The sequence below is a fragment of the Photinus pyralis genome, unplaced genomic scaffold (genome assembly GCF_008802855.1).
Source record: "Photinus pyralis isolate 1611_PpyrPB1 unplaced genomic scaffold, Ppyr1.3 Ppyr1.4_LG1, whole genome shotgun sequence".
Lineage (NCBI taxonomy): Eukaryota > Metazoa > Arthropoda > Insecta > Coleoptera > Lampyridae > Photinus > Photinus pyralis.
In genome coordinates this window covers 9,003,904-9,029,968 of record NW_022170249.1, presented here as the reverse complement: position 1 = coordinate 9,029,968, position 26,065 = coordinate 9,003,904, and the positions used below count along the sequence as shown (strand labels likewise).

The 26,065-nt window shown below is 33.1% G+C and overlaps 3 protein-coding genes across 3 annotated transcripts; 1 reads left to right on the top strand and 2 right to left on the bottom strand.

Moving 5' to 3' along the window:
* Positions 1 to 55: 55 nt before the first annotated feature.
* Positions 56 to 10,740, bottom strand: LOC116171481 (ornithine decarboxylase antizyme). Its single transcript, XM_031488349.1, is given in 4 exon segments — positions 56 to 750; positions 1,399 to 1,602; positions 1,604 to 1,700; positions 10,529 to 10,740. Coding segments are annotated over 4 exon segments (537 nt in total). The 5' UTR covers positions 10,621 to 10,740; the 3' UTR covers positions 56 to 606.
* Positions 10,741 to 13,802: 3,062 nt separating this feature from the next.
* On the bottom strand, positions 13,803 to 15,500 carry LOC116171464 (origin recognition complex subunit 4). Its single transcript, XM_031488326.1, has 5 exons — positions 15,131 to 15,500; positions 14,741 to 15,083; positions 14,397 to 14,689; positions 14,062 to 14,349; positions 13,803 to 14,017 (listed from the first exon to the last, which is right to left on the bottom strand). Exons 1-5 carry the CDS (start codon positions 15,317 to 15,319, stop codon positions 13,850 to 13,852), a joined length of 1,281 nt encoding a protein of 426 aa, XP_031344186.1. The 5' UTR covers positions 15,320 to 15,500; the 3' UTR covers positions 13,803 to 13,849.
* Positions 15,501 to 16,869: 1,369 nt separating this feature from the next.
* On the top strand, positions 16,870 to 25,610 carry LOC116171473 (protein farnesyltransferase subunit beta). Its single transcript, XM_031488338.1, has 9 exons — positions 16,870 to 17,075; positions 17,153 to 17,296; positions 17,348 to 17,460; positions 17,559 to 17,684; positions 23,741 to 23,911; positions 24,070 to 24,199; positions 24,768 to 24,897; positions 24,942 to 25,153; positions 25,360 to 25,610. Exons 1-9 carry the CDS (start codon positions 16,962 to 16,964, stop codon positions 25,462 to 25,464), a joined length of 1,245 nt encoding a protein of 414 aa, XP_031344198.1. The 5' UTR covers positions 16,870 to 16,961; the 3' UTR covers positions 25,465 to 25,610.
* Positions 25,611 to 26,065: the final 455 nt, after the last annotated feature.

The window sequence follows — 26,065 nt, the reverse complement described above, 5'->3', positions numbered from 1 at the left end:
TCAAGTACAACTTTGGTTACCTCACCTTACAATTAATTATAGACATACAAATAAGTTCAAACAAAACTATTTATTACTACAAAAAATCATAGTGTGTTAATACAAATGATGATACATTCTAAAAATGAAGCATGTGAAGTCATATAAAGTGAAAGGGAATTATACAAATCAAGACTGAAAATTGTTAAGTGTTCCTATATTCTAATATTTTTTTGTTTTTTTTAACATTTATTATGTATATACTTACTAGGACCTTAAAATGACACCAAGGCTTACTTAGATAATATTAGCTCATACCTGTTCAACAAAACATACTACAAACACTACCTATATCTAAAGCATACAGTAACATACAAAAAAACGATGAGCTTATGCACATTTGAATTTGTACTTTTACAATAAATGATTGTTATATAGTACTTAAAACATACCTCTACCTCCCGTCTATCTAACTAATTACACTTTATAGAAAATATATTTCTTATAGTATTTTAGTCAACACACCTAAATATAAACAATGATCTCTAATAAAAGAAGTAATTCTATTAATTAAATTAAGTAATATACTAGTATTGTAACAGGTATGAGAACCGGTCTGGATGTTAACTACTCTATGAGATACAGCATACATATATTTTGAGCTCCAAGAGAGGATGGCAAAATTTGCGAAGTCGGTGATAAGATAGCGAATCCAAGAAACATGAATGTGCGAATTAAAGTGGATCGATCTGGGCGATCTTTTTCAAAAACCTGAAATTAATAAAACAAATAATATTAGCTACATTTGATTTTTAATGTCAAATTCGGGCATATTATGTACTATTGATTTGATATTTGTGTATTGTTATAAACACCTTTCTGTTGTCATTTTGGCAGAACTATGTAAATATTTACATTGGTCAGTGGCCAAATTATATTAATTAGGAGGTAAAAATGGGCAATAATTTTACGGTTTTAAGTGTTAACAAAAAGATCTGTCAATTTGCAAAATATTATCGTCTTATTTATCAACCTTCAAACTTAAACACCGTAAATAGCCCATTGTTTTTGAAAACTATTTCTAAACAATTACTGGGAGTAATCAAGGTACGTCGACCGTAGTAAATGATAACAATTTTTTATTTTTTAAGGATAAAACAATATTCGAATGGATTTGTGGCAAATCCATACCAGGGCAGGTAATATGTTATGGTTCATTAAATAATTGTTATAGCGTTCATAAAAATAAAAGAGAAAATGTGCCAAAATTTAAGCTGGCATGGATTATGTTTACATCAATGCCAATTGATCTCACTTTTGCGCAGTTAACTTTATTTTTATATGACTATTAGAGATAGCTTATCAATTATCATGCATAAAATGATGTGCTTTTGTATAAAAATAAATGTGTAAACTCACCACAACCACATGTCTACATTTTAACTGTTCTTCGGCCGCTTCTAAAAGTGCAATAAAAGCCTCTCTTGATCCTTCAGGAAGCATCGTGGGAGGTAGTGCGACAAATAAAGTTTGTTTAAGCAAGACTGCATCCCAGGGTTGACGAGCTGTTTTAAAAGTAAGCCTTAGTGGTGGTGGACCTTCGTTTTCCTTGTTAGGGACATCAGGACCACCACAGAGGCCCTGTGCCCAGAGACACCTTAAAACAGTCGGCGAAAGACGCACTCATAGCTGAACGTTTACTATTTAACATAAACTCCTCCCTGAAAATAAAAAAAAACATGTCAATAGGCTTACTGAGAATATAGAAAAAATCGGAAACACAATTCAGATACCAACCGGCTTCATACGCTGTTTTAGAATAATTACCAGATATAACACATAATGTTTAATAATAACCCACCTTATCTGTGCCAAAGCAAAAGTTCTTTGGGAATTATACATTGCCACACAATTCATTGCAGTTTTGAGTCGACTATTGGCGTTCCAAGCGAAAACAGGGATTTTTAATTTGAATAAGTTGAACTGCGCCCTAAAATTGTTTTGTATCTCTCACTACCTAAAACATGCGTACAATACTAAGAACTGCAAACTTGTGGTTATAATATCGGAAACCTATCTAAGACTGAACTGTTGATTACACATATCACTGGATATTGTAGGCAAAATGACGAAACATCATAAGTGAACCTTGACGGTGGACAATTTTTGTACAAAAACGATCGTTCACACATAAAACATGTAACGACGGTATTTTAAAGAAAGTTTAGGCAGCCTATTTGATTCTTTAACGCAAAATATTATTAAGTGTATAATTTGAGACTTTGTGGGTGTAAAATTTAAATGCATTGTGTTCTGGTTCGAAAATTTTCTTGCAGTAGTAATCGGAAGCCAATAGATTAACCTTGAGATTAACGAATTTTTTATGATTTTCCAGTGCCGAGATTTACAGACGGACGGACGGATGAATAAAAGGCTCATATGCACAAATTTTCCCTAGAAGGGACTTTTTTAAAATTTAAAGTCAATTTGTTTTTATGCAAGCGTTAAAAGTCAGTCAGGTGGCATTACTAGCACCAACAATACGGTTCAAGATTACTTTCACAATTTTCTTATAGAATATACTCTCAATGAATAAATAACAAAAATTGTAAAAAAAACATACTTCGCCATCAGAACTCAAACTTTGAACTAAAAAGTGAAATATAAAAAATAAAGGGTATGGCAATATTAAATTTTGATAATTATTTAGCCTTTTTTTAAGATGATGGACTAACAAATAATCAACTAATAAACTGATTATCCAAATTAGCTATGATTACTTAATTAAAATATAAAAATATTTAATTGTAGTATCATTAACGTTTTTTTCGTAGCGTTCATAATTAATAGGATTGTTTGGGATCGCGTGTTTTCAGATTCTTTCTAATCGGGCTTGTGGCAGTAATTTGATGATTACAGCGGCAGCAAGTCTGGGAATTGTAGCAAACATTTGAGAATTGTAGTAATTTGCAAACGACTTTTTTGTACACATCTGTAGTTAACTATGTTTCTCGGACCAAGTCGAATGCGCAAACAGCTCTATCCTTGGTCATAGTTGTGATAAAAGAAAAAACTGCTTCATAAAAAGGTGTTTATCGAGGATGGCGTTTTTTTAAATTTTTGTTTTGAATCTAAATAAAAAATATCAATTCAGAAAGTTCGAAAAAATGTTCAACAAATGAGGTGGCGTGATATGTCAGCACATCCTTTGTTAGGCTGTGATTACTAGCAAATATTAGATTATTAAAAATTTAAATTTTTGGCCATTTCTGCTGATTGTGATTTTTTAAGGGTACCGATTTGTTTAAGGGTGGCCTTGAGAAACTGTTTTAAATACTTTCTAGGATTATAAAAGTACTGCAGGTGCAATTAGAACCGCTAACAGAGATTGCGTTTTCAAACCAGGTGTCAAATTCTTGACAGAATAGCTTCCTAGCTGAAACCAAAAATTGCCAACATATGTACGCACTTACAGACGGGAAAAATTTATTCTTTAAATTGCTTAGAATGATCTAAAACGTCAATTTTTACGCATGCATTTTGTTTGCTTTTATTAGAGGGACCTACCATCCAAATTTCGTTAAAATTGCTCCATAAATAAGAAAGTTGGATGTTGCACATGCGCAACACTCTTTTTGCGCATGCATTTTGTTAGCTTTTATTAAAAGGACCTACCATCTAAATTTCGTTAAAATTGTTCCATAAATAAGAAAGTTGCATTTCTGCGCATGCGCAACACGATTTTTGCGCATGCATTTTGTTTGCTTTTATTAGAGGGACCTACCATCCAATTTTCGTTAAATAAGAAAGTTGGATGTTGCACATGCGCAACTCGATTTTTTGCGCATGCATTTTGTTTTCTTTTATTAAGAGGACCTACCATCCAAATTTCGTTTTAATTGTTCCATAAATAAGAAAATTGCATTTTTGCGCATGCATTTTGCTTGCTTTTATTAGAGGAACCTACCATCCAATTTTCGTTAAAATTGCTCCATAAATAAGAAAGTTGGATGTTGCACATGCGCAACTCGATTTTTTGCGCATGCATTTTGTTTTCTTTTATTAGGAGGACCTACCATCCAAATTTCGTTAAAATTGTTCCATAAATAAGAAAGTTGCATTTCTGCGCATGCGCAACACGATTTTTGCGCATGAATTTTGTTTGCTGGTACAGGGACTTACCATAGAAATTTCGTTTAATTGCTTCAGAAACAAGATCGTTGCGTTTTGCACATATGCAACACAATTTTTTGACTTTGACAATTTTTGTCTCCGTTTTTTGATAATATAACCCGGCCCAATTTTTTGTAGGTTGTACACAGGAAAATAAGGTCTTCCAAATAATAGAATAAAAATTTTAGGTTGCTATTTGAAAAAAAAAAGTTCGATGCCGTTACGGCGCTCCAAAATTTTTTTTCAAAAATCCGGCCCGTTATTTTTCTCTTCGGTATGCCTAAAATATACAAAATTTCAACAAAATCTGTCGAGCCGTTTTCTCAGAAAATTGCCAACAAACGTACGTACGTACGTACGTACATACAGACGGAAAAAAATTTTATTCTTTAAAAGTTGCTTAAAATGGTCTAAAACGTCGACATTTGATGAAATTTTGAAATGTTCAAAAAACGGCTATCGCAATAGCTACCTAGCACATGCTAGGAAGCTAAAAATGGGATGAAGTGCGAAATTGGCGCATCATTTGTTGGACTGTGATTATGGACCTTCACTAAAATTCGTCTAGAACTGTACGACTGTTATACTCGAGATTATGCTTCTATATGAATAATGTTCAGTTTATAGGACCCAAAAATTCAATAAATTCAATAAATGACCGATTTCCGTACAATTTTGCGAAACAGTATCGATTTTCATAAAAATTTGGATTTAGGTTCTACTTACCCTCTTCTTCAAAGTTGCCCCTGGAAATGATAACTTTTGAATTTCAAATAGAACCCCCTATATATTATTACATATTTCGATAGAGCATGGCATTCTGAATACGTATACCACTTCCACTTTTGACATTTTAATCTCAAAATATTTTAATTTTTAGATTTTAGCCGAATGTTAAAACAGTTGTAATTGAAGTGGAAAAATTCATTTCACAACATAATTTTGTATGAAAAAGCTTTGAAAACAAAAGTCGGTTTTTTCGATTCGATTTTACAAAGCTTTCTCAACTAACATTACTATGTCATGGCACACAACATTTAAAAATTTAAATATTTTAGTATTAAAATGTAAAAAGAGTGTCAAAATTTTGAGAGTCATAACGACTTGAAGAAATTTAAAAAAACACTAGCCAAAAACTCTACAAAAAAGTTCATTACTTTTTTTTGTGAGTTCCTTTGTTTTTGAGAAGTTTTGAATTGAAAAGTTAAACTATTTATTTTATTTTTCTAAATTTCATTTTTCTCTAAAAGTAAGCATCAGAGTGAAAAATGTCAATAACAAAAAAGATGAATCTTGATGAGGTCTACAAAAAAGGCGCTAGAGGGCATTTTCTAAATGTAGTAGTCGGAAAGTCAAGTCAGGAGTTTGCCTGACAACTAGTTTTAAATGCTTTTGTATTTAGAAATTTTTTTTGTAAAGACAGAAGTCTCTTTAATATCTGTAAAAAAGCAAAAAAAATAAATAATACTAGGGGTGCCGCGAGTTTGAGAAACACTGTTGTAGATGATTAATCTTGAGTGAAAATGCTTAATATATTGACGTATATTTTTAAAAATCCATCATTTCTCAAAAAAAAAAGGTTTCTTGGCTAAATAGTTCATAAATGAGTCCAAAATGATCCGTACTTTTCCATACACATGTTTAGATTTGCCACACTGCCTTCTGCGCATGTGTGCTTTGAGTTAGTGCTTCAGGAACAAGAAACTAACAGTCGCGCAAGCCAACATATCTTCTTAATTTTTTTTAATCTGTCCACAAGCGGTTCACTACTGGCGCATTTACTTTACAGAATATTAAAAAAAATTAGGTAGTAGAGGGGACCAAAACAAACATATTTTTGCAAATAAACTGGAAATCCGCAGTTCCGCTTGGGTATGGTCCCAGTCTAGTGTTGTGAAGTTACAAGTTTTTTTTAAACTGCGTAATATTACGCGCAAAATTACCAATTGTTTATGTTTTTTATGGTATTTTATGTAATTTATGTTTTTTTTAATATTCCATAAACCTTATTGAATTTTGTGAGTGTTTGAAAACAAATACACTTGTTAAATAAAGTACCCAAGCAGTAGGTATTTCGTCATCATGCGTCGTTTGGAAGAAGTTCCAGATCGCGAATTAGATGCTGTAGCCTGTAGCATCTTCATTAAACCAAACTAGGCTCAACGGTGAATCGTTTACGTTGGTAGTACAGTTGATGGTATGTGGTAGTACCGATCAAAATGTATCAAATAGCGATTACATTTATGTACATTTACAAAAATTACTGTTTTTTAAATAAAAAAACGTAAGTTACGTAGATTTCATAAAAGGCATAAATTAAATTACATAAAACAACCGACCTCTTGTAAAGTTACGTGTAATATAACAGTTTTTGATGTAACTTACAAATCGTTATTTTACAATTCACATCACTAGGTCCCACACTAGAAGTTCTTTTTAGCGCATTTTTTAAGAATGAAAAAAATGTGCTATTGTTTGCGTTTTGTCCGTCCGGACCCAATTCTACCGTTTTGAAGTACTTCTAGGCGAATGGTCCTCGAGTCCTGAAATTTTTTGCAGTATACCTCGAAGGTGTGCCAGACGGCCATCAAATTTCGCTGTCTAAAAGGGGGCCCCCCACGAATTATTTCCTGAGATGCTGTTTTTGAAAGTAAAACGGATGGACGGACAAAACGCAAACATTAACACATTTTTTTTAATTTTTAAAAAATGCGGTAAAAATGGGATTGCGCAAATACAAAAGTTGTAATGCACATGCGCAATATGTTTAGCATCTGCATAGTTGCTGAAGTTTAAGCAATATTTACTAACACATAACCGAACATTCATATGTTCTTTGTAACAAGACATATAAAATAAACCTTTTTTGGAGGTTTGGTAAGTTTTTGGACTGTAACTGTAAAACAATAGCGACCTTTCATAAATCCTGAAGAACATGTGTATCAATTTTCAAAGCGATCAGACGTTTCTACACAAAGTTATCGTGCACACGGACAGACAGACGGACAGCAATACAAAATTATAAGTTATTATAAGTAAGAAATAGAAAGTTTATTTCTAACAAATTATAGTTCAACGATTTAATAATAATAATAATATAATAATAACTTTCTATTAAGAGACATAATCAATAAATTCTTGCACTGAATAGAAAAACTTATTTTCTACCTTTTTCGTTTTTAATTGATTTTTTATTATCAACGGGATTAAGTAGTGGCTTGTGTGTAAAAAAAATTACGTATGTGCATCGATGAGACTTCAGCGCATTTTTGGCGTGACGGATCAGTATTGCATTAGCAATCAGTATTTTATCAGAAAATTTTAATTATAAAATAAGGTTTATGCAAACATATATTTCTTTATTAATTTTCACGAACTCTAATAATAATTGGACGATGGTATGAACAGTACGACTCGTAAACCGAACAATCAACAGTGTAGTTGACCATTTTGCCAAAAACTCCGTCAATTATTGTTCCGCCATTCGTTGTCACTGTTCGGGGAGAGATGATCACTATATTGAATTTCTCTTGAAGAAATTTCTCTACCCGATTTCCGACAGTTAATGGGAAATTAAAGTCTCCCATAATCAAGACGTCTTCAGTTGCCTCAATGAAATCCCCGATCTCCGATAACGCTGCAATCAACAAGTTGTTGCCTTTACTAGGAGCATCAGTGGTTCAAATTTCAAAGAAATATCTCCATAAATAAGAAAGTTGGCATTGCGCAGTCACTGCGCATGCCTACACATAATTTTTACTATTTGCGAAATGTTTGCCTTTACTAGAAGCATCTGTGGTTCAAATTTCAAAGAAATATCTCCATAAATAGGAAAGTTGGCATTGCGCAGATCCGCACACATAATTTTTAGTATGTGCGCAATGTTTGCCTTTACTAGAAGCATGTGGGGTTAAAATTTCAAAGAAAAATCTCAGTAAATAGGAAAGTTCGCATTGCGCAGTCACTGCGCATGTCTACATAATTTTTACTATGTGTGAAATGTTTGCCTTTACTAGAAGCATCTGTGATTAAAATTTCAAAGAAATATCTCCATAAATAAGAAAATTGCCATTGCGCAGTCACTGATAATTTTTACTATTTGCGAAATGTTTGCCTTTACTAGAAGCATCTGTGGTTCCAATTTCAAAGAAATATCTCCATAAATAGGAAAGTTGGCATTGCGCAGGGACTGCGCACACATAATTTTTAGTATGTGCGCAATGTTTGCCTTTACTAGAAGCATCTGTGGTTAAAATTTTAAAGAAAAATCTCAGTAAATAGGAAAGTTCGCATTGCGCAATCACTGCGCATGTCTACATAATTTTTACTATGTGAAATGTTTGCCTTTACTAGAAGCATCTGTGGTTAAAATTTCAAAGAAATATCTCCATAAATAAGAAAGTTGGCATTGCGCAGTCACTGCGCATGTCTACACATAATTTTACTATTTGCGAAATGTTTGCCTTTACTAGAAGCATCTGTGGTTCCAATTTCAAAGAAATATCTCCATAAATAGGAAAGTTGGCATTGCGCAGTCCCATTCCGCAGGGACTGGGCATGCGCACACATAATTTTTAGNCGGGATGGACGGACAAAACGCAAACATTAACACATTTTTTTTAATTTTTAAAAAATGCGGTAAAAATGGGATTGCGCAAATACAAAAGTTGTAATGCACATGCGCAATATGTTTAGCATCTGCATAGTTGCTGAAGTTTAAGCAATATTTACTAACACATAACCGAACATTCATATGTTCTTTGTAACAAGACATATAAAATAAACCTTTTTTGGAGGTTTGGTAAGTTTTTGGACTGTAACTGTAAAACAATAGCGACCTTTCATAAATCCTGAAGAACATGTGTATCAATTTTCAAAGCGATCAGACGTTTCTACACAAAGTTATCGTGCACACGGACAGACAGACGGACAGCAATACAAAATTATAAGTTATTATAAGTAAGAAATAGAAAGTTTATTTCTAACAAATTATAGTTCAACGATTTAATAATAATAATAATATAATAATAACTTTCTATTAAGAGACATAATCAATAAATTCTTGCACTGAATAGAAAAACTTATTTTCTACCTTTTTCGTTTTTAATTGATTTTTTATTATCAACGGGATTAAGTAGTGGCTTGTGTGTAAAAAAAAGGTCAAGTGGCCTTTCAGGTAAACAAATCCTTCCCTTAATTTCCTCCTAAACCTCGTCCAAAGCTCTTCTTCAGCTTTCCCCATAGTTACAAAATTGTGATCAGAACAATATAGGTAAGTAAATGGGTAAGCATTTCAATAATAAAACGTTTGAATCAAATTCAAAACTTTCGTCACATTCATGAATCCATGAAACCAGGGCTCTCTACTTTGATACCCTTGACTCCTCGACACAATTTTATTCAATGCTTCTTGGGCTTATGATTAATCCGCCACTGCCTATAATACAGTGACAAAATTATTGCGCCTAAGGCAACATCTGTTGTGCTTGTGTAACGCGTATTGGTAGTTGTATAGTAATCCTCGACACTACAATTTGATTACATTTTTGTGTAGATAAATTAAAAATTGCTTCAATTATCTAAATTGGAATATAAATATTTTAAAATTCCACCTGGAACGTCATTGTATATTTTGGTGTCAGTTATCTTCACTTTACAGATTAAGATTAACCATTCGCAATGTTCGAATATAATAAGATTTGTTATCAGACAGTTCAAGTGCCATTTACCATTCCGCAATTGGGATATTTATCACCATGCAGAATGGAGTTTTATCATACAGAAAGTAAATTAGGCTGTAGGTATTTTTCTGCATGAAAATAAAACGTTGCAACGCTCGAATGTGGCAATGGAAATGTCATTGCATAAATACTTAGTTATTAAAAGAACTGTATTTTAGCTAATTAAACAAAGTAATTTCACTAACTATCATTAGCCTTACTACGAATTACGGATAACATAAATAAATTGTCGATAACAGCAATAATAAACGATTTTAAAAATAAATATTCAGTTTAACTTTGGACTACAAACAGTGGAAAATTCCACGTTAAGAGTACAGTAGACCAAATAAATAGTCGCCTGCATCAACGCCTACTTGAAGGTTTATAATTAGCCGTGTGACTAGTTCACTTCACTAGCACAAAAATGTAACCTTACACATATTACTGATAATAATGTAGGAAAGTTCACCTAAAAATCATGACAACTACCAATTGGTACAATTTACGCGCCCACGTGCTCCGCGAGTGTATCAAAACACACATCATAGCCATTCGGCCACCCATAACACACATTTTACTTTTGAATTTTGACCTGTCTACGTGATACAAATAATGACAACAGCGAAGGGATTATAATTAAAATATCTACTTACATATTATTTCTTTTTAACACGGCAAGCATCTCTTCTAAATTACTCTCTGAATTATCTGGATTACTTAATGCTTCTGAAGCACTAAAATTCATAATTAAAGAAAATTAAGCACTTAACGGCACACGTTCACTTCGTAAGGAGTTTTCGCATTGAAGAAAATTAACATTTAATAAGACCCGCAATGACAGCCAACATCCGATACCACCTCCACATTTCCTTTGTTCAATGACGTTCATTAGTCACTTGAACTACTCGCGATCGCGCATTGTAACTACTCGCACGAGCGACATTTAAAATGCATCGGTTATTTGCTGGTTGCATTCTGTTAACACCATTTAGTTTAGTTTAGTCCGACCACGGTCCGTTTCCGCAGCTCTTTTGTTTCAGCCCTTTTACAATACAACAAATGTTCGCAAATAGTCAGCTATTTCTACGTGTGTGTTCGTTCGTAACACACTTTGGGAAATATCGGGCGATCAAAAATGAGTGACTGTCGAGTCGCCTTTGGAAGTACAAGTTAAGTACGATTTCCCTTGTAAACAAAATTTCCAAAGGTGACTCGACGGTCACTCATTTTTGATCGCTTTGTATTATAACGAAGTACGTACACCAATAATAGAAATCATATGTCCATGACGCGAATGCGCGCTATTTTGGCCATGTTTATATGGAGATTCGCAATTCAGCAACACTATACACGGTGCCCATTTTTCGAGTGCCACTATGGCGATCTCGCTTACCTTAAGAGATAGAAATTTGGTTAAATGAGGGCAAGTTGCGCATTTTCGTGCTGAATAATAATCTGAAAAAAAATTTAAAATATTTTTAGTAGATTTAAAAATATCCCAAAAAAAACGAAAATTTCTGTTTTTTTGGTTTTAATTTTTTCATAGTAAAGTAGATAATCGTACTAGACATTTCTAATTAACACATTATTCAGACACTTTTTAATGGAGATTTCGAATATGGTATCTCATTTTTAATAACTTATAAGATGACCGAGAAACACGTAGCAACTTTAGTTTTTCTTATAGGCGCCATTTTAAATTTCGATATTTTAAGATTACATCTTTTTTTTCACTTTACAACGATACACTTAGTGGTTCATCAGTATCACATTTTTCCTAAATATACATAATTTTTAATTTTTTGGGAAGAATGCTTTGGAAAAACAAAACGTTCTTTTATTGTGGACAAAAATTTGACAGTTTGATCCATCTGTCTGGTTGCAGCATTGGCAGGGAACTCGTGTTGAGAAAATTCGATTTTCATCTGAACAAAATTGAACCTTCGTTTTGCAAGAAAATTATAATTCAAATTAGAACAAAATACAAAAGAATGAATAATATTTTCGAAATAAACAATCATTAGTCGCGAACAAAAGAATGCAAATGCAAAACATCGGGTCGTATGAATAAAAATAAGCAAATGCTTATACTTGCAAAATTCAAAGTAAATACTCGTAACTGCCCCTTCATGCTGGTCTGTTTAGCAGCATTGCACTGCGTCCTGTCCTGCTGCTCAGCAGCGCTGCTAAGTCGCCCAGTGGGAAGGAGCACTTACGAGTATTTACTTTGAATTTTGCAAGTATAAGCATTTGCTTACTTTTATTCATACGGGCCATCGTTTGATAGACGTGGCGGGGTGACGGGTGACTATACCATATTGCAGCGGTCTATTTCCATATTTTTAAAGAGAGCGGATTTTTCCGGGAAGAGGATCCATTGTAACCCGACAGGAATGTCATCAACGTCGATTATTGTAGCGAGTGCCCAGTGGCCTCGCTTTAAAGAAAATAAAGAAAAGGTCGGCCAAATGCCGTGGATCAAATGACGAGCAATATTACTCACTTGCCATAACATATAATAAATTTTAATAATATTAATTATAAAGATTAACAATAATATAATTAGTGAAATACTGAAGCGTACAGGTGAGCTACTTTCTTAATTACGATTCTAGGGGTCTATATTTACGCAATCCGGCCAATACGTCTTGTATGATGGTTAAGCTGGGTCTCGAGATGTCCCTGATGTGTTTTATTAGAAGGTGACTATCAATGTGCGACGATGGTGGTCATCAAGGGGTGGCCGTTTACCTCGCGTGGCCATCGCGGGAACGGGATGTTTATTGTGTCCACCACTGGTCCCTGGTTACTACCCTTGGCGTCGACAATTATCGGCCTCGGAAGCGTATTGGAAATTCCAAATGTAGCAATAACAAAAAAACCTTGTGAAGGCTCACGTCTTTATAGTTTGAAAAATGTATGATCGAGCGAGCAATAGCACTCGTGCCGCTGGTTGACAACGAAAAGGAAAAGCCCAATGTTGGCGCGGTGTATGTGAGCGCCGAAAATTTGTAAGTGGGAACGAAGAGATAACTTACGGAAACCCGATCTATACATGATATACAGCGTGTACCGTAACATTATTACCGTAAGTTGTTTTAATATATTTTGCATTATATAAAATAGTGTTTGGTTATTTTTTAGGAATCTGATGCATATTGATTTTGTTGAAAGTAACTTTGATATTCCTAAAGAAATCGACTAATGAGAACCAGATTCAAGCAAAGAATGTTGGTTAATTTGTTTCAGTGATTGGTAAATTTATTTGCATTTAATTTCAGTATTACTGCTCTTTTGAGTGGATTGAAATTTTCGTTCGTATTTGTGTTCATTAATTAATTTATGCAATCAACAAAAATCATAAATAAAATAAATAAATAAATTTCATTGAATTTCAGATTTTAGTTCTGTTCCTGCTTACGCAAAAAATATGTTGTATTCTCTGCTTCCGCTTATGCTCTCCTTGCATCACTATTAAATATTGAATGGTTATAAAAATACATATCCAAAAGTTGAACAAAATCTGTAGAGCCGTTGGGTTTCCAGATCTAAAAAGTAGGATTACTTGAGAACGCCTTTAGACCCACAGTTGGGTCCTTAGAAAGATTGTACATGACTAAAGGGCGTTTCCCAGTCTACAATGAGTAGATATATGAGACTATGTTTACCACTCTGAGTTGATTAAATAATATTGAGACCAATCTTGATGTTATTAATCTTGCAATACGTACGCTCTTTCTTACAGAACCAGTATTTTTTTCAGTATGTACAAAAATGTATGAAATTATTTAGTGCAATTTTGCACATATTTTATATTGTGAACTCCATGATTACTTCTAGGTAAATGCAATGTTGTATTAGTGGATTTATCTTATTCTCTAAGAAATAAAAATTACTTCTGTGAAAAAATATATATATATTTCCAGACAATAATAAATGCTTAATTAGAATTCAGTTCAGACACCATTTAATACTTAAATCAGATCAGATGTTGCCCATTGTGCAACCTCAGTAGGTAAGTAATTTAATTTAGGTATAGCTTCCACTATTTGTTCTGGGGGTAGCAACAGTTCAAAATTCTGATATTCTTTTTGTAGAGCCGATAGCCCCACGCCGGACACAGGGCCGATCAATCTCAAATTCTTAAAAAAACATTAAAAGCAAATTCAAATCAAGAAAAGTTTACCTGTAAATGTTCAAATGCTTTCAAAACAGTGGCTCTTTGAAATTCTTGAATGTTGGAATGGCTGTTGACAAATGCATTGTAACGAGTCAATATAATTTCAAAATTGAATGTAAATGTATCATTTATTTCAATATAGTGCTTCATCGCGATTAACAAACACACCTCTAAGACGCTAAGGTCACGGATGAGACGGAATATATCTTCAGACTCTAATAACTGATACTGGTCCTCAAAATCTTTTAAAGTCAACCTTGTTTTTCGGTCATTTAATTGTGAAACTACAAGAAACTGTCAAAAGTATAAGTATCAAAACTTTACAATGGAAAGATACCTACCATAAGATTGTTCAAAGTTTGCTCACCAGGATCTACCTCTAGAACCCTTTGCATGAATGTGTGAAACTTTTCATCATCAATTAAATCCTCAATGTGTCTATTCCATGAGTTTACATACTTTTTACTTAACCTTGTTGACGGTTTCAAGCATAATACATTCTGGATTCTCTTCAACCTTCTGTCAATTTCAAAAGTGTGATCTTCCTTTGGAGATAAAAATATTTGGCGATGAGAAAAACGAGACTTAACTCTTTTCTCCAAGGATTCAATAATTTCTAATTGGAACGTAATACCTAAAAGTACCATAGATAAGCACACACAAATTGATAATTATAACTAAGCACCAAGAACACATATCGGAGTTTGCGCCGATTGTGAAACATCAAACAAATTATATAACAAAGTTTGATTGTGATGGGAACAAAATAAATGAAATTCTTCAAGTATAAAAATAATGCTCTTGGTAGTTTCTTTGCTTCCGCTCTTCAAACATGCCAACAAAAATGCTAAATTTTCTGCGAAACTTCCAAAAACCTTCCCATCAACTGCATTATCCAAATTCATTTGAGTTGTAATTGCTTTTAATGCTAATCTATCATCGGTGTGGATCAATCCGTTTAGGCATACGAGAATTGCATTCTTTTCAAAAGAATCGTTTTGTAATTCTTGCAGTATGCTCTTAACTAACTATAAAAGTATTATTAATATATTTGTTCCACGGTAGTAGTATCTACCAAAGTTTTGCCGACAGAACGAAGACCTAAAAGGAGGGCGGAATTTGATTCCCCTGCGTAGATACTTTCTTTTAAGAGGTTCAAAAGTTGTTTGCGCTGTTTTTCATATCCAATTACTCTCTTATTGTTTAACACGTTTTCTTTAAGTTGTGAACGAGTTACAAGAATATCTTTACTTTCGATATTCATAATACAATATATTATTCTCCCGAAAAAATTTACAAATATATATTTTTGGTTAGGTAACGTTTAAAACTTTAAAGGTGTCTAATAATACAAGGTTAGCATTATATGGTAACAGAGACACAGCAAGGACCCAGGAGCTTATCACAAAAACGTAAGCTGCAATTCACAACCATTGAATTTTCACAACCACCAAAAAGACCATTGATAGACCAAGGCACCCTCGGACCGTACCTATTTTTTTTATTTTTCTGCATCGCAACCAAGGGTCGCAACTTGAAATGAATTATAGGTTCCGATTCGGCATTACTAAGTACGATTATTTTTTAGGGTTCCAGTACAGTATCTGTTCCGATTCAAACATTTTTGGTTCTTTTTGACCGACAGAAGCTGGCGTGGTTATAGTTGCAATCTTGTGGTACCAAACGAATTCATTTTTGGTGTAAACAAGTCGATTAAAAAAAAGGGGTTGGAATCTAAACCGAAACCCGGAACCGACACAAGTAGTTCCAGGGCTTGTAATGTAAAATGTAAAAGCGTAACTGTACTTATGAGTCATGACCATATTTTACCTACGTATGACAAAAAAATTTCCGTGGCCAATTGTAAACTATGCCATTCTGTGAGATTCAGATAAATTGTTAACATATTTTAGAGTTAGCTCATGACATCAGCTGGGGCATGAATAAAATAAAGGAAAAAACATGTAGTTCATTTGATTGGTCAAGAAAAAATAATATCTTGCGAGTTACAATTCAAAGATTTTTATTTATTTATTTGGAACCTAAAAAAACTGAAACCAAAAATTACTGAAAATGCAGAACCGGTGCCGGCACCGGAACCCTTAAGAGATAATTCTATAAGCGGAAGTGGATTCATATGGGTTTCAACCCCTGATTTTCCTTAACTAAACAATTTTTTGCTCATCTGTCTACTCTCAAGTCCAGTAAGAATCTTAGTATTTTTAAAATGTTCTAACTTATTTCATCATGCAGTTGAGTCAGTATGTTAAAGGAATGTTGTGGGTGGGCGAATTCTTGTAAGCCATAAATAAGTATTTAATTTGATTTGCGGAAATTTTGTTTTTAAAGGCATGGTTTCCAATAAATATGTTTATGGTAATAGTAATACTAATAGTAATATTTATTCTTGTGATTGTGTATTTACAAACGTCATAAAAATAATAATTATATACAAAAAGTTTAAAAAGTTTTTCAGTTGCCTATCTTTATATCACAGATGTCTGTATCACTTAAAAACTCGTCTACTGTGTAATATGCTTTACTTAGTAAAAAGTTTCTTACTAATTTCTTAAAAGTTTGAGGATTTTCTGTGTTGCAGGTGATATGAAGATGATTATAAAGTTTAATGCAAAGGTAAATGGTAGAATTTCATACATTGAAGTATTGTGTGTTGCCTGCATAAATAACTTTTTCAGTTTTTAATCTTATACGGTCCGTTGTGAAATCGAAATAAGAATTAAAAAGCTGTATTCATTTATTGATTACTTTAACCATAATACTAACATAAGGAAATACGAATTCATTGCGAATTGTAGTATCGTGATTATGTTTGAACACAACCAAATGTTTACAATCCGCGTTCAATAAATTCCCTACTGAAACTGAACCAAAAAAATTTATTTGAAATGCGAAAACAAAATGCAAATATATCTATGGCTGCTACATTAAGAAAATTCGAAGATTTAAAAAATGAAAAGTTTAATGAAGAAGATCAAATTACAGTTACATCGGAAGAACAGGTACATGAAAAAAGCGGTGTTTTTACAGTAGGCTTATAACTGCATGCCACTTACGCTAATACCTAACCTTATTTTAGATCCAAGTTGAAAGATCTGTTCAAGAAATCTTCAGAAGCTTCAGATTAAGATGTGATATAGATAGTAATTTACCGAAGTTATTGAGATGGGAACATATACAAGCACTAAAGCACTGGTTAACATTTTTACCCCCTGGCTATAAGGTACATTTTCCATACCAAATGATTTCATATGTGTAACGTTACCATTTTAAGTCTCTAGATGCAAGTCGTACCTGGATCTGCTATTGGATCTTACATAGTTTATCACTTTTAGAGGTTAAGTTATCTGATGACTTGAAAGATTCGTTAGTCGATTTTCTGAAAAGGTGAGATAGTAATGTTCTGACAAATTCACATTTATTTTTTAAATTTAAAAAATATGATTATTCTACTTACTAGGAGAGATAATGTCTAACTATTGTAGATGTCAATGCTCGGATGGAGGATTTGGAGGTGGTCCTGGGCAAATGGCACATACCGCAACAACTTATGCTGCCGTTTGCGCTTTGTGTATTATAGGTACACAAAAGGCGTATGATGCTATTAATAGGTAAGTGTTGTTTAGTTGCAGATAGCTTATACAAGACAAGGAAGTTTGCATGTTCATGTTTTGCAATTTGTTAATTTTGAATTTTTGAATGGACTACTTCTTATTTTACTGTACATATGTTTTGCACAAGAGTAAAATCATCTTGTCCATTATGTGTCACGCTTCGAGTAATATTGTGAGCGCCAAAGGTGAGCTCGGCATTATTAAAGCGTATTGGAAAGATCACATTAAAATCGTTGATACGTCTTTGACATTGACTATTACTTATACACATTTAAAGCGTATTTAATAGTTTCGGCGTAAATAAAATGATATTAAAATAATTATCTATATGCATTAAGTAGTTTGTCGCAGCATAAGTAATAAAATCGAAGTTGTATAACGTTTGTTATTAAAATTTTTCTGTGGCTAATAATAAACGTTATACAATTTCGATTTTATTACTTATGCTACTCAAAACGTTTATCGACAATGGAGATGTTCATCAAAAATAGTTTGTCGCATTTATAGCAGTATAATTGAAGATGAACATAGCAGTCTTAAGGCTAGATTGCCATGGCGCGGGTTCGAATCTAAGCTCGCGCGTTTTTGTTCCTATAAAATATCGCTTCAAAGAAAATAGACTGTGTGAGAGAGAAAGAAGAAGTCACTTTTCTGTTAATGTTCCACATAAAAGTCGCTTTTCTGTTATTATCTGAAAAATGCGATGTTGTTTTGTTTTTCTAATTATTGGATTCAAGAAAAAAAAATACACAATTTTGATAATTTAATTTTCTAATGTACTATACAACTAAGAAAGTTAGCTATAGTGCCGACTTCATTTGAAACAGACTGTACAGGGTGGCCAAATAAGAATGCGAGGTACTGTATCTGGGAACCTGTCCATCGTAGAGGTTTGAGGTAAAAAATTTATTCCTAAAACGGCCACGAGAAAAACCTGGAAAATATTTTTAAGTTTCTGCAATGGCCGCTAGGGCTGCAATATGGAATCTAAAAAAGTGATTTTTCTGTGAATTCCGTTATATTAACCTAACAAAAAAATGTCCGGTCTTTGAAGTTGACGATAATCTGAACAATTTTTGTTTGATAATTTTTCCTGTATCTCTAAAATGAAGTGGTAGGGGGTATTCAAATGTTTCCGTAAAGAACACCCTGTATCTTCGAAACGGCTGAACCGATTTAAACAAACTCGCGTTAATTCAAAAGAGCTATTCTTCAGTTCTATTTGAAGTTTTGTTAGTTTTACATATCACCGCTTGAGAGCTTTTTTAGACATTCCGACAGAAATGGTTAAAAAATTAAATGCGTTGGTTTAATTTTTTTTTCATGAAAAAGTAGCTAAATGATGCCTAAACAAGCTCGCGAAAACCGCATTTCGATATCTTGTTCCTAACCTAAAATTTAGGCCAAAGAAAATTTTATACCTTCAAAATTTTATTTTTTTAAGCCAATTTTTTGGGAATTATTTTTATTATATAATTTGTGGCCCTAAGGTAGATCGATTTAAAAAAGGAAGCTTTTAATGCCGCCGTAAATGCTCGAAATGCTGGCCATCACGTTTAGGCATCATTTAGCTACTTTTTCATGAAAAAAAAATCGAACCAATTATGCATTTAATTTTTTTGAGAAAATTAACCATTTCTGTCGGAATGTCGAAAAAAACCCTCAAGCGGTGATATGTGAAACTAACAAAACTTCAAATAGTATAATAATTGAATTTATAACTATCAGAAGCGCAGATCCCATATAACAGTTTGTGACCATGTGCCAACTGGCCGCCGCTAGGAGCAGTTCGATCGTTTGAAAGTCCGTGGGCGATCGAAAGTGGAGCGTTACATTGACATTAGATGGCAGCATTACAAACCATTTATTTTGACCATTCGAATATTTTCCTTTTTAATCGTCAGATGTCAGGAACTCCGGATGTTTTTTGTGTTATCATTGGAATGGTTTTATAAATAGGATTGGAATGTTCTAAAAATAGATCCCTTAAGAAGCATTGCGTAAATTTGTAATGTAAATAATAATACATTTAGACGAACGAAGCTTGCAGTCCTTGTCCTTGAAGGAATGCAATTTCATACATTCTATTCACAGGCAGTAAAATAGGCAGGTTCCACATTTTTACTGAAAGCGGGAGATTTTGTTATTAAAAAACGATCAAAAAAAATTTTAAGGCAAAATATTGTCCGTTGCAAGCAGGCAGCTACATCATTTCCACATTCACATTTGATAACTAAATTTCTCGAATCAGCTTTTTTTATAACCATGCAGCATTGTGCACAAATAAATCGGTCCCAGTTTACGTGAATTCGTATATCTACTAGAGCTGAGCGATAAATGAAATTGTTATCGATTTATCGATAAGTCTGTTCAGTCTGATAATTATCGATTAATCATTAATTGATAACTATCGATAATTATCGATAACTTTAATCACTTATCGTTAACTTTCGATAATAATCGACAATTATCGATAAATCGTAAGGTTAATTTTCGATAATGATCGATAACGTTTGATAATTATCGATAACTTTTTATAATTATCGATAACTTTTGAAAATAATTAATAATGATTGTTAGCTGCTGATAATAATCGATTATTATTGCCACGAAAATTGTCTATCTCTGATATTTATCGATTAATAAATAAGTAGCGGAAATTATCAAGAGAAAACTATCGATACTTTTTCATAAATCTCATCGATATATATTCTCAATCGATATATTACATCATCCATGCGTACACTCGCTAACATTTTTGTTTTTTTGGTATTGATATTGCGAGAGATAATTTAAATAAAACAGGATCTTTTGATGCTCAAGTTGTCTGAAATCAAAGGTGATCAAGTGGACGATAATCCTCAAAAATGAGTACAGCAGTAGGTTGTGAATTGTGATCATATGGCAACTCAACAATGCTCTTACATCGCTTTTGTTGGAAGTAAACTGGTATACCTAAACATTGAAAAGTTTATGTCGTTAAAAATTCTCTCGATAATTATCTATCTTAATAGTTTATAGTTGTGAGATTAATCGATAGATTATCGGTAATTATAGGTTTATCGACCAATCCTTTAACATTTTCGATAAATTACACTGGTCTACAGCATTTTTGCGCATGGGACATATATACCTTATTTTTATTGCTTCTATAGCCACAAATAAGAATTAGAACAAAAAATGGTTATGTATTTGTTTTTGTGTGAAAAAAATGCAAAAAACCAAAAAATAAGAATACCTATAGAATCCTACTTACATAGGCATGATTTATTAAATGGTAACGTTTCTACATTTATAATTTGTTTATCTTAGAGTCTAAATGTTTAAAAATGGAACAGTTTTGCTGTTTTTGTCATGTTCAACTGAATCTGATCTTCCATCATGCTTCCAACTTCCTGGCCTTGGGAAGGTGCCTAAGTTCCATTGTCTCGAGAAAGTGTTGTCCTTATTCCGAATAAGCTCCCATATTATCCTTAAATTGATCTAAATGAGAATGTAACCTGTGCATCTTTATTCTTTAGAGACATTCTATACCCCATGATACAAAACCAAATCCTGTCAGCTCGTCATAATTTTCAGCTCTATGGTTTCCCAGGAAACACTGAACGGGAAACCATGGACTATTGCCTTAAAACTGTTCCAGGATTTTTTTTCCTCTTTGCTAAGTAACCGCGGAAAAATATCACCCTCCATTTTTCTTTTTTTTTTTTAGGGAAAACAAAGATTCCAGCTTTAATTTTCGCCCCTGAAAGCTTTCAATCAAATCGCTGTAACTTTTGTAAAAGCAAATATTTTCGATGTCTTAATCGCACTTTTTATTTATTTTTGCTTATTATAGTCAGAATATATATTGTGTAAATCCCATGCGCAAAAAATTCTTTTTTTGTTGACCGGTCGACCATTTTTTTTAAATTTATCGATTGACTATCTATTAATCGATAATTATCGATAAGTTATCGATTAACCATTGAGAACAAATTTCAAACGTCAGAATTTAAAAGAAAAGAGGTTAACGACCTTTTTATTTTGTATCAAAATTGCCAGGTGTGACGTGTGATCCTAGATCAGGGGTCGGCAACCTGCGGCTCTTTTGATACCTATAAAGTTGCGGCTCTCCGTATTTATCTAAAGAAATTAGTTCATTTGTTCGAAATTCGCCTTTTTAATTAATCTTATTTTGTATCAAAAGTATACTTGCAGCAAATAATTATCTAATTTTTGACACTTGTTTACTTTCTGGTATTCTTTTGTTTTTTTTATTATAGCCAGCCTACTCCGATGTATAAACACGTAATTAATTAATGAGTAGGTACTTTTGTGAAAAATATTGAATAACCTAAACACTGCGGAGTTTAAGCACAGGGCACCCCTTATAAACATTTAAGAGAAGACAAAAGCGAATAGCGAAATAAAATAGTGGTAGTTCCATTTGAAAAAGAATAGTTATAGCACTTTGAACAAACGGCATTGAAACAACCAAATATTCAGGATGTTCTATTTAAAAAGATCAGTTATTAATTGACATCGTAAAAATGGAACACCCTGTACATTCAAAAATAATTTCTGTAGATCCGCAACCACCAATATTTTTACCAGGTATCTATCAGCTATGTAGGAAAAACCGACGGACTGTTGCAGGACCCTGTATATAGCCAAAAACTATAATATTGAATCAAAAATTATTTGTGGCTCTTTAAGAACTGGGAAATTTTGTAAATTGTAATTTTTGGCTCTTCCGTTTCAATAGGTTGCCGACCCCTGTCTTAGGTAGTTTAACCGGTGGCAACGGTTTAACCGACACACACAAAAATTAAGAATAGATAGGTAGTAAGGTAGGTACATTTAATTTCTGTTACAGTGATCAAGGATGCCTGCGTATTTTTTGCTTTCCTGTTCAAATGTAATTCAATCTTCCTTAAGGAATGTTAAGTAAGGTCACGATTCATGAAAGGAAGAATGTTTATCTTACGTCATTCAACATCCTGTGTGCCACATAAATGCCTTATAAGTACGTTTCTTGGGTATCTAGAATTCTGTATACAACAATTACAAATCGAGATAGTGGGTTCATTACAGATTCCTGTATAATAATTAACAAAGGTAAAAAACTGACATTATTATTCATCTTTCTCGATGGTAGAGACATCTACGTCTTGTAATTTAAACTATTGAAAACAGTCACATATCCTGCCATTTAACCTGCGCTTCTGATAGTTATAAATTCAATGGTATAATATTTGTAGCTGAAGAATAGCTCTTTTGAACTAACCAGAGTCTGTTTAAATCGGCTCAGCCGTTTCGAAAATACAGGGTGTTCTTTACGGAAACCTTTGAATACCCCCACCCCTTCATTTTTAGAGATACAGGAAAAATTGTCAAACAAAAATAGTTCAGATTATCGTCAACTTCAAAGACCGGACTTTTTTTGTTAGGTTAATATAGCGGAATTCACAGAAAAATCACTTTTTTAGATACCATATTGCAGTTACCCCCCTAGCGGCCATTGCAGAAACTTAAAAAATGTTTTTCAGGTTCTTCTCGTAGCCGTTTTAGTAATTCATTTTTTTACCGCAAGCCTCTACGATGGATAAATTCTCAGATACAGTACCTCGCATTCTTAGTTGGCCACCCTGTACATTGTAAAGGACGCTTGGGGCAGTATTTGTGTAATTGTAAGGTTTTCTTGATTTCATTTTCTTTACGCGCTGCAAGCGACTAGTCTACAGTCGTCGTACGAAAACTGTGCCCCCCCCCCCTCCCCACCACTTCCTTAATTACTAAGATAGTGTAAATTATTTCTGTTTCTCATTATTATTGAGATTCACCCTACCCAAAGCCAAGGTGTTTTTATTTACAAATCAGCTTTAAATTTAGGAACTTTGCTCTAACGGAACTCTTAAGATAACCCACAGTCAGAGGCGCAACCAATGGAAATTCTGTATATACTTTTCCAATATACTCCCTGAGGTTGTACATCGTTTTAAACTTTACCAATCTAACTTTAATAATAGAAGTTTTATTTGAAATAAGCGAACTGCAAACCCTTTTTGTAGGGACAAGCTACAACAGTTTCTCTGTGACGTAAAGACGGAAGATGGGGCATTTTGTATGCACAGAGGTGGCGAAATAGATATACGCGGTGTTTATTGCGCTCTGGCAGTTGCAACACTCACCAATATTTCAACAGAAAAATTGTTCGAAGGAACAGCAGAATGGGTGATAAGGTAATTTTTTTAATTTCATTCAAGTAGAATTCTTTTCGCATTCCTAAAAATTGTAATTAAAAAAATTAAAATTGTAGTATGGAGCAAAATCAAAATGACGATTTTATTATTGTCTGTAGGATGCTGTAACAGTATAAAGTATGACATGTTTGTTTCAGTTGCCAAACATACGAGGGAGGCTTTTCAGGTTGTCCTGGTTTAGAGGCTCACGGTGGTTATGCATTTTGTGGATTAGCTTCTTTGTTATTATTAAACAAGGGACACCTTTGTGATGTAGATGCATTACTGGTAAATATTGTTTAAGGTAGTTTTTATTAATTTTATTTATTCAATTTCTTTCGTTTCTTTTTTCTTTAAATTGATATCTTGTATTTAGTAAATAAATAATTAATAAACATAAGATTAGAAATATCCCTTTGTTGATGAAGGACTCCATTGTGTTTGAGTAAATGTTTAATAGAAAAAAGAGAAGTAAAATTGCGACTCAAACAGTTTTTATTATTATTTTTCTGATGGCGATCGATTTCGACTAAAAGTTATCCTCAGGCCGAGCTGGAAGTTTTACATTAAAAAGTGTATAGGAAATTCTAAAATAGTGACAGTTAAATTATAAATTGTACATAAATTTGATGTAAAAGTTGCGTAGAAAAAACATGTTTTAAATGTACAATTTATAATTTAACTGTAACTATTTTAGAGTTTCGTATACACTTTTTAATGTAAAACTTCCAGCTCCGCATGAGGATGACTTTTAGTCGAAATCGATCGCCGTCAGAAAAATAATAATAAAAACTGTTTGAGTCGCAATTTTACTTCTCTTTTTTCTATTAGAAATATGCCATTTTTTTCATTCTAGAGGTGGATAGTAAACAAACAAATGAAATTTGAAGGTGGATTTCAAGGTAGAACAAATAAACTGGTAGATGGCTGTTATTCGTTTTGGCAAGGAGGCGCGTTTCCATTAATTCACAGTCTGCTTGCTCAAGGTTGGTTTCCTTTAGTCGTCAAACTTCTCACTATACATTTTTAGAAAATAAGGAACCGAAGTGGTTATTATTCGACCAAGGCGCTCTTCAAGAATATATTCTAATTTGCTGCCAGTATCCTGCCGGTGGTTTACTCGATAAGCCAGGAAGACCACGTGACATTTACCATACATGTTACGCATTAAGCGGATTATCAATAGCCCAGCACTCGATCGATGGCGAAAAATTGATATTGGGGTCACCCGAGAATAAATTGGTAATGAAATGTGTCAATGGACTTCTTCAGTTAAAATCGTACCTTGAAAGAAGTGAGAACAGCATTCTTTTTCCCAGCATATATAACAGATATTTCTAAAGCACCTAACTATAATAGATAAGCTTAAGCTTCCACAGAATTTTTCAAGGTCAATTTTAACCATTCAAGTCTGTTTAGAATTTATTTGAATCACGTTGCAATTGTAGGCAAAAACTCATCCTATATATAACATTGGACCAGATTACGTATTAAGAGCGGGATCGTATTACAGTAAATTAGACATTCCAGGCAATGAACCATCTTTTTTATGACAAAAAATACATCATTATACCTATTGTTCAATAAGAAGAAAAGTAACAGATTATGTGATTACATTTACTAAAGGTTTTTCGTTGTTAGTTATTATTTGTATTTGGTTAACAGTTGTATGTATTGAAATAAAATTATAAAAACAAAATTTTGTCTCTAAATTTGTAGCAGTACTTGGCCAATTGGTTCTTGCATTAGTATAATTATCTAATGTAATCGTGAGCACGAAATAGAAAACTTTAACTTGAAACTCTTATCTGAGTAGTAATTTGGGTTTGGTTAATCACAAAACGAACCATCAATGGCCGTATGCACCGACAAATTTAAGCGAGGTTTAGCTTAAGCGTCTATGGCGATTATTGTGAGAATGGTTGCCATGGATTTTAAGCAACGCTTAAACTAAGCTCCGCTTAAATTTGTCGGTGCATACGGCCACTACAGAACAAATTTTGATATTCACTATTGAGGTGTATCACTTACGTTAAACTTAACGTGCAGGTTATCTGTAGAAAACGTTTATTTATTTATTTATCTATAGTTCTTTTTTGCAGATGATTTAAAAATTAAAAAAAAAATACTCCTACTACATTACCTACTATATTA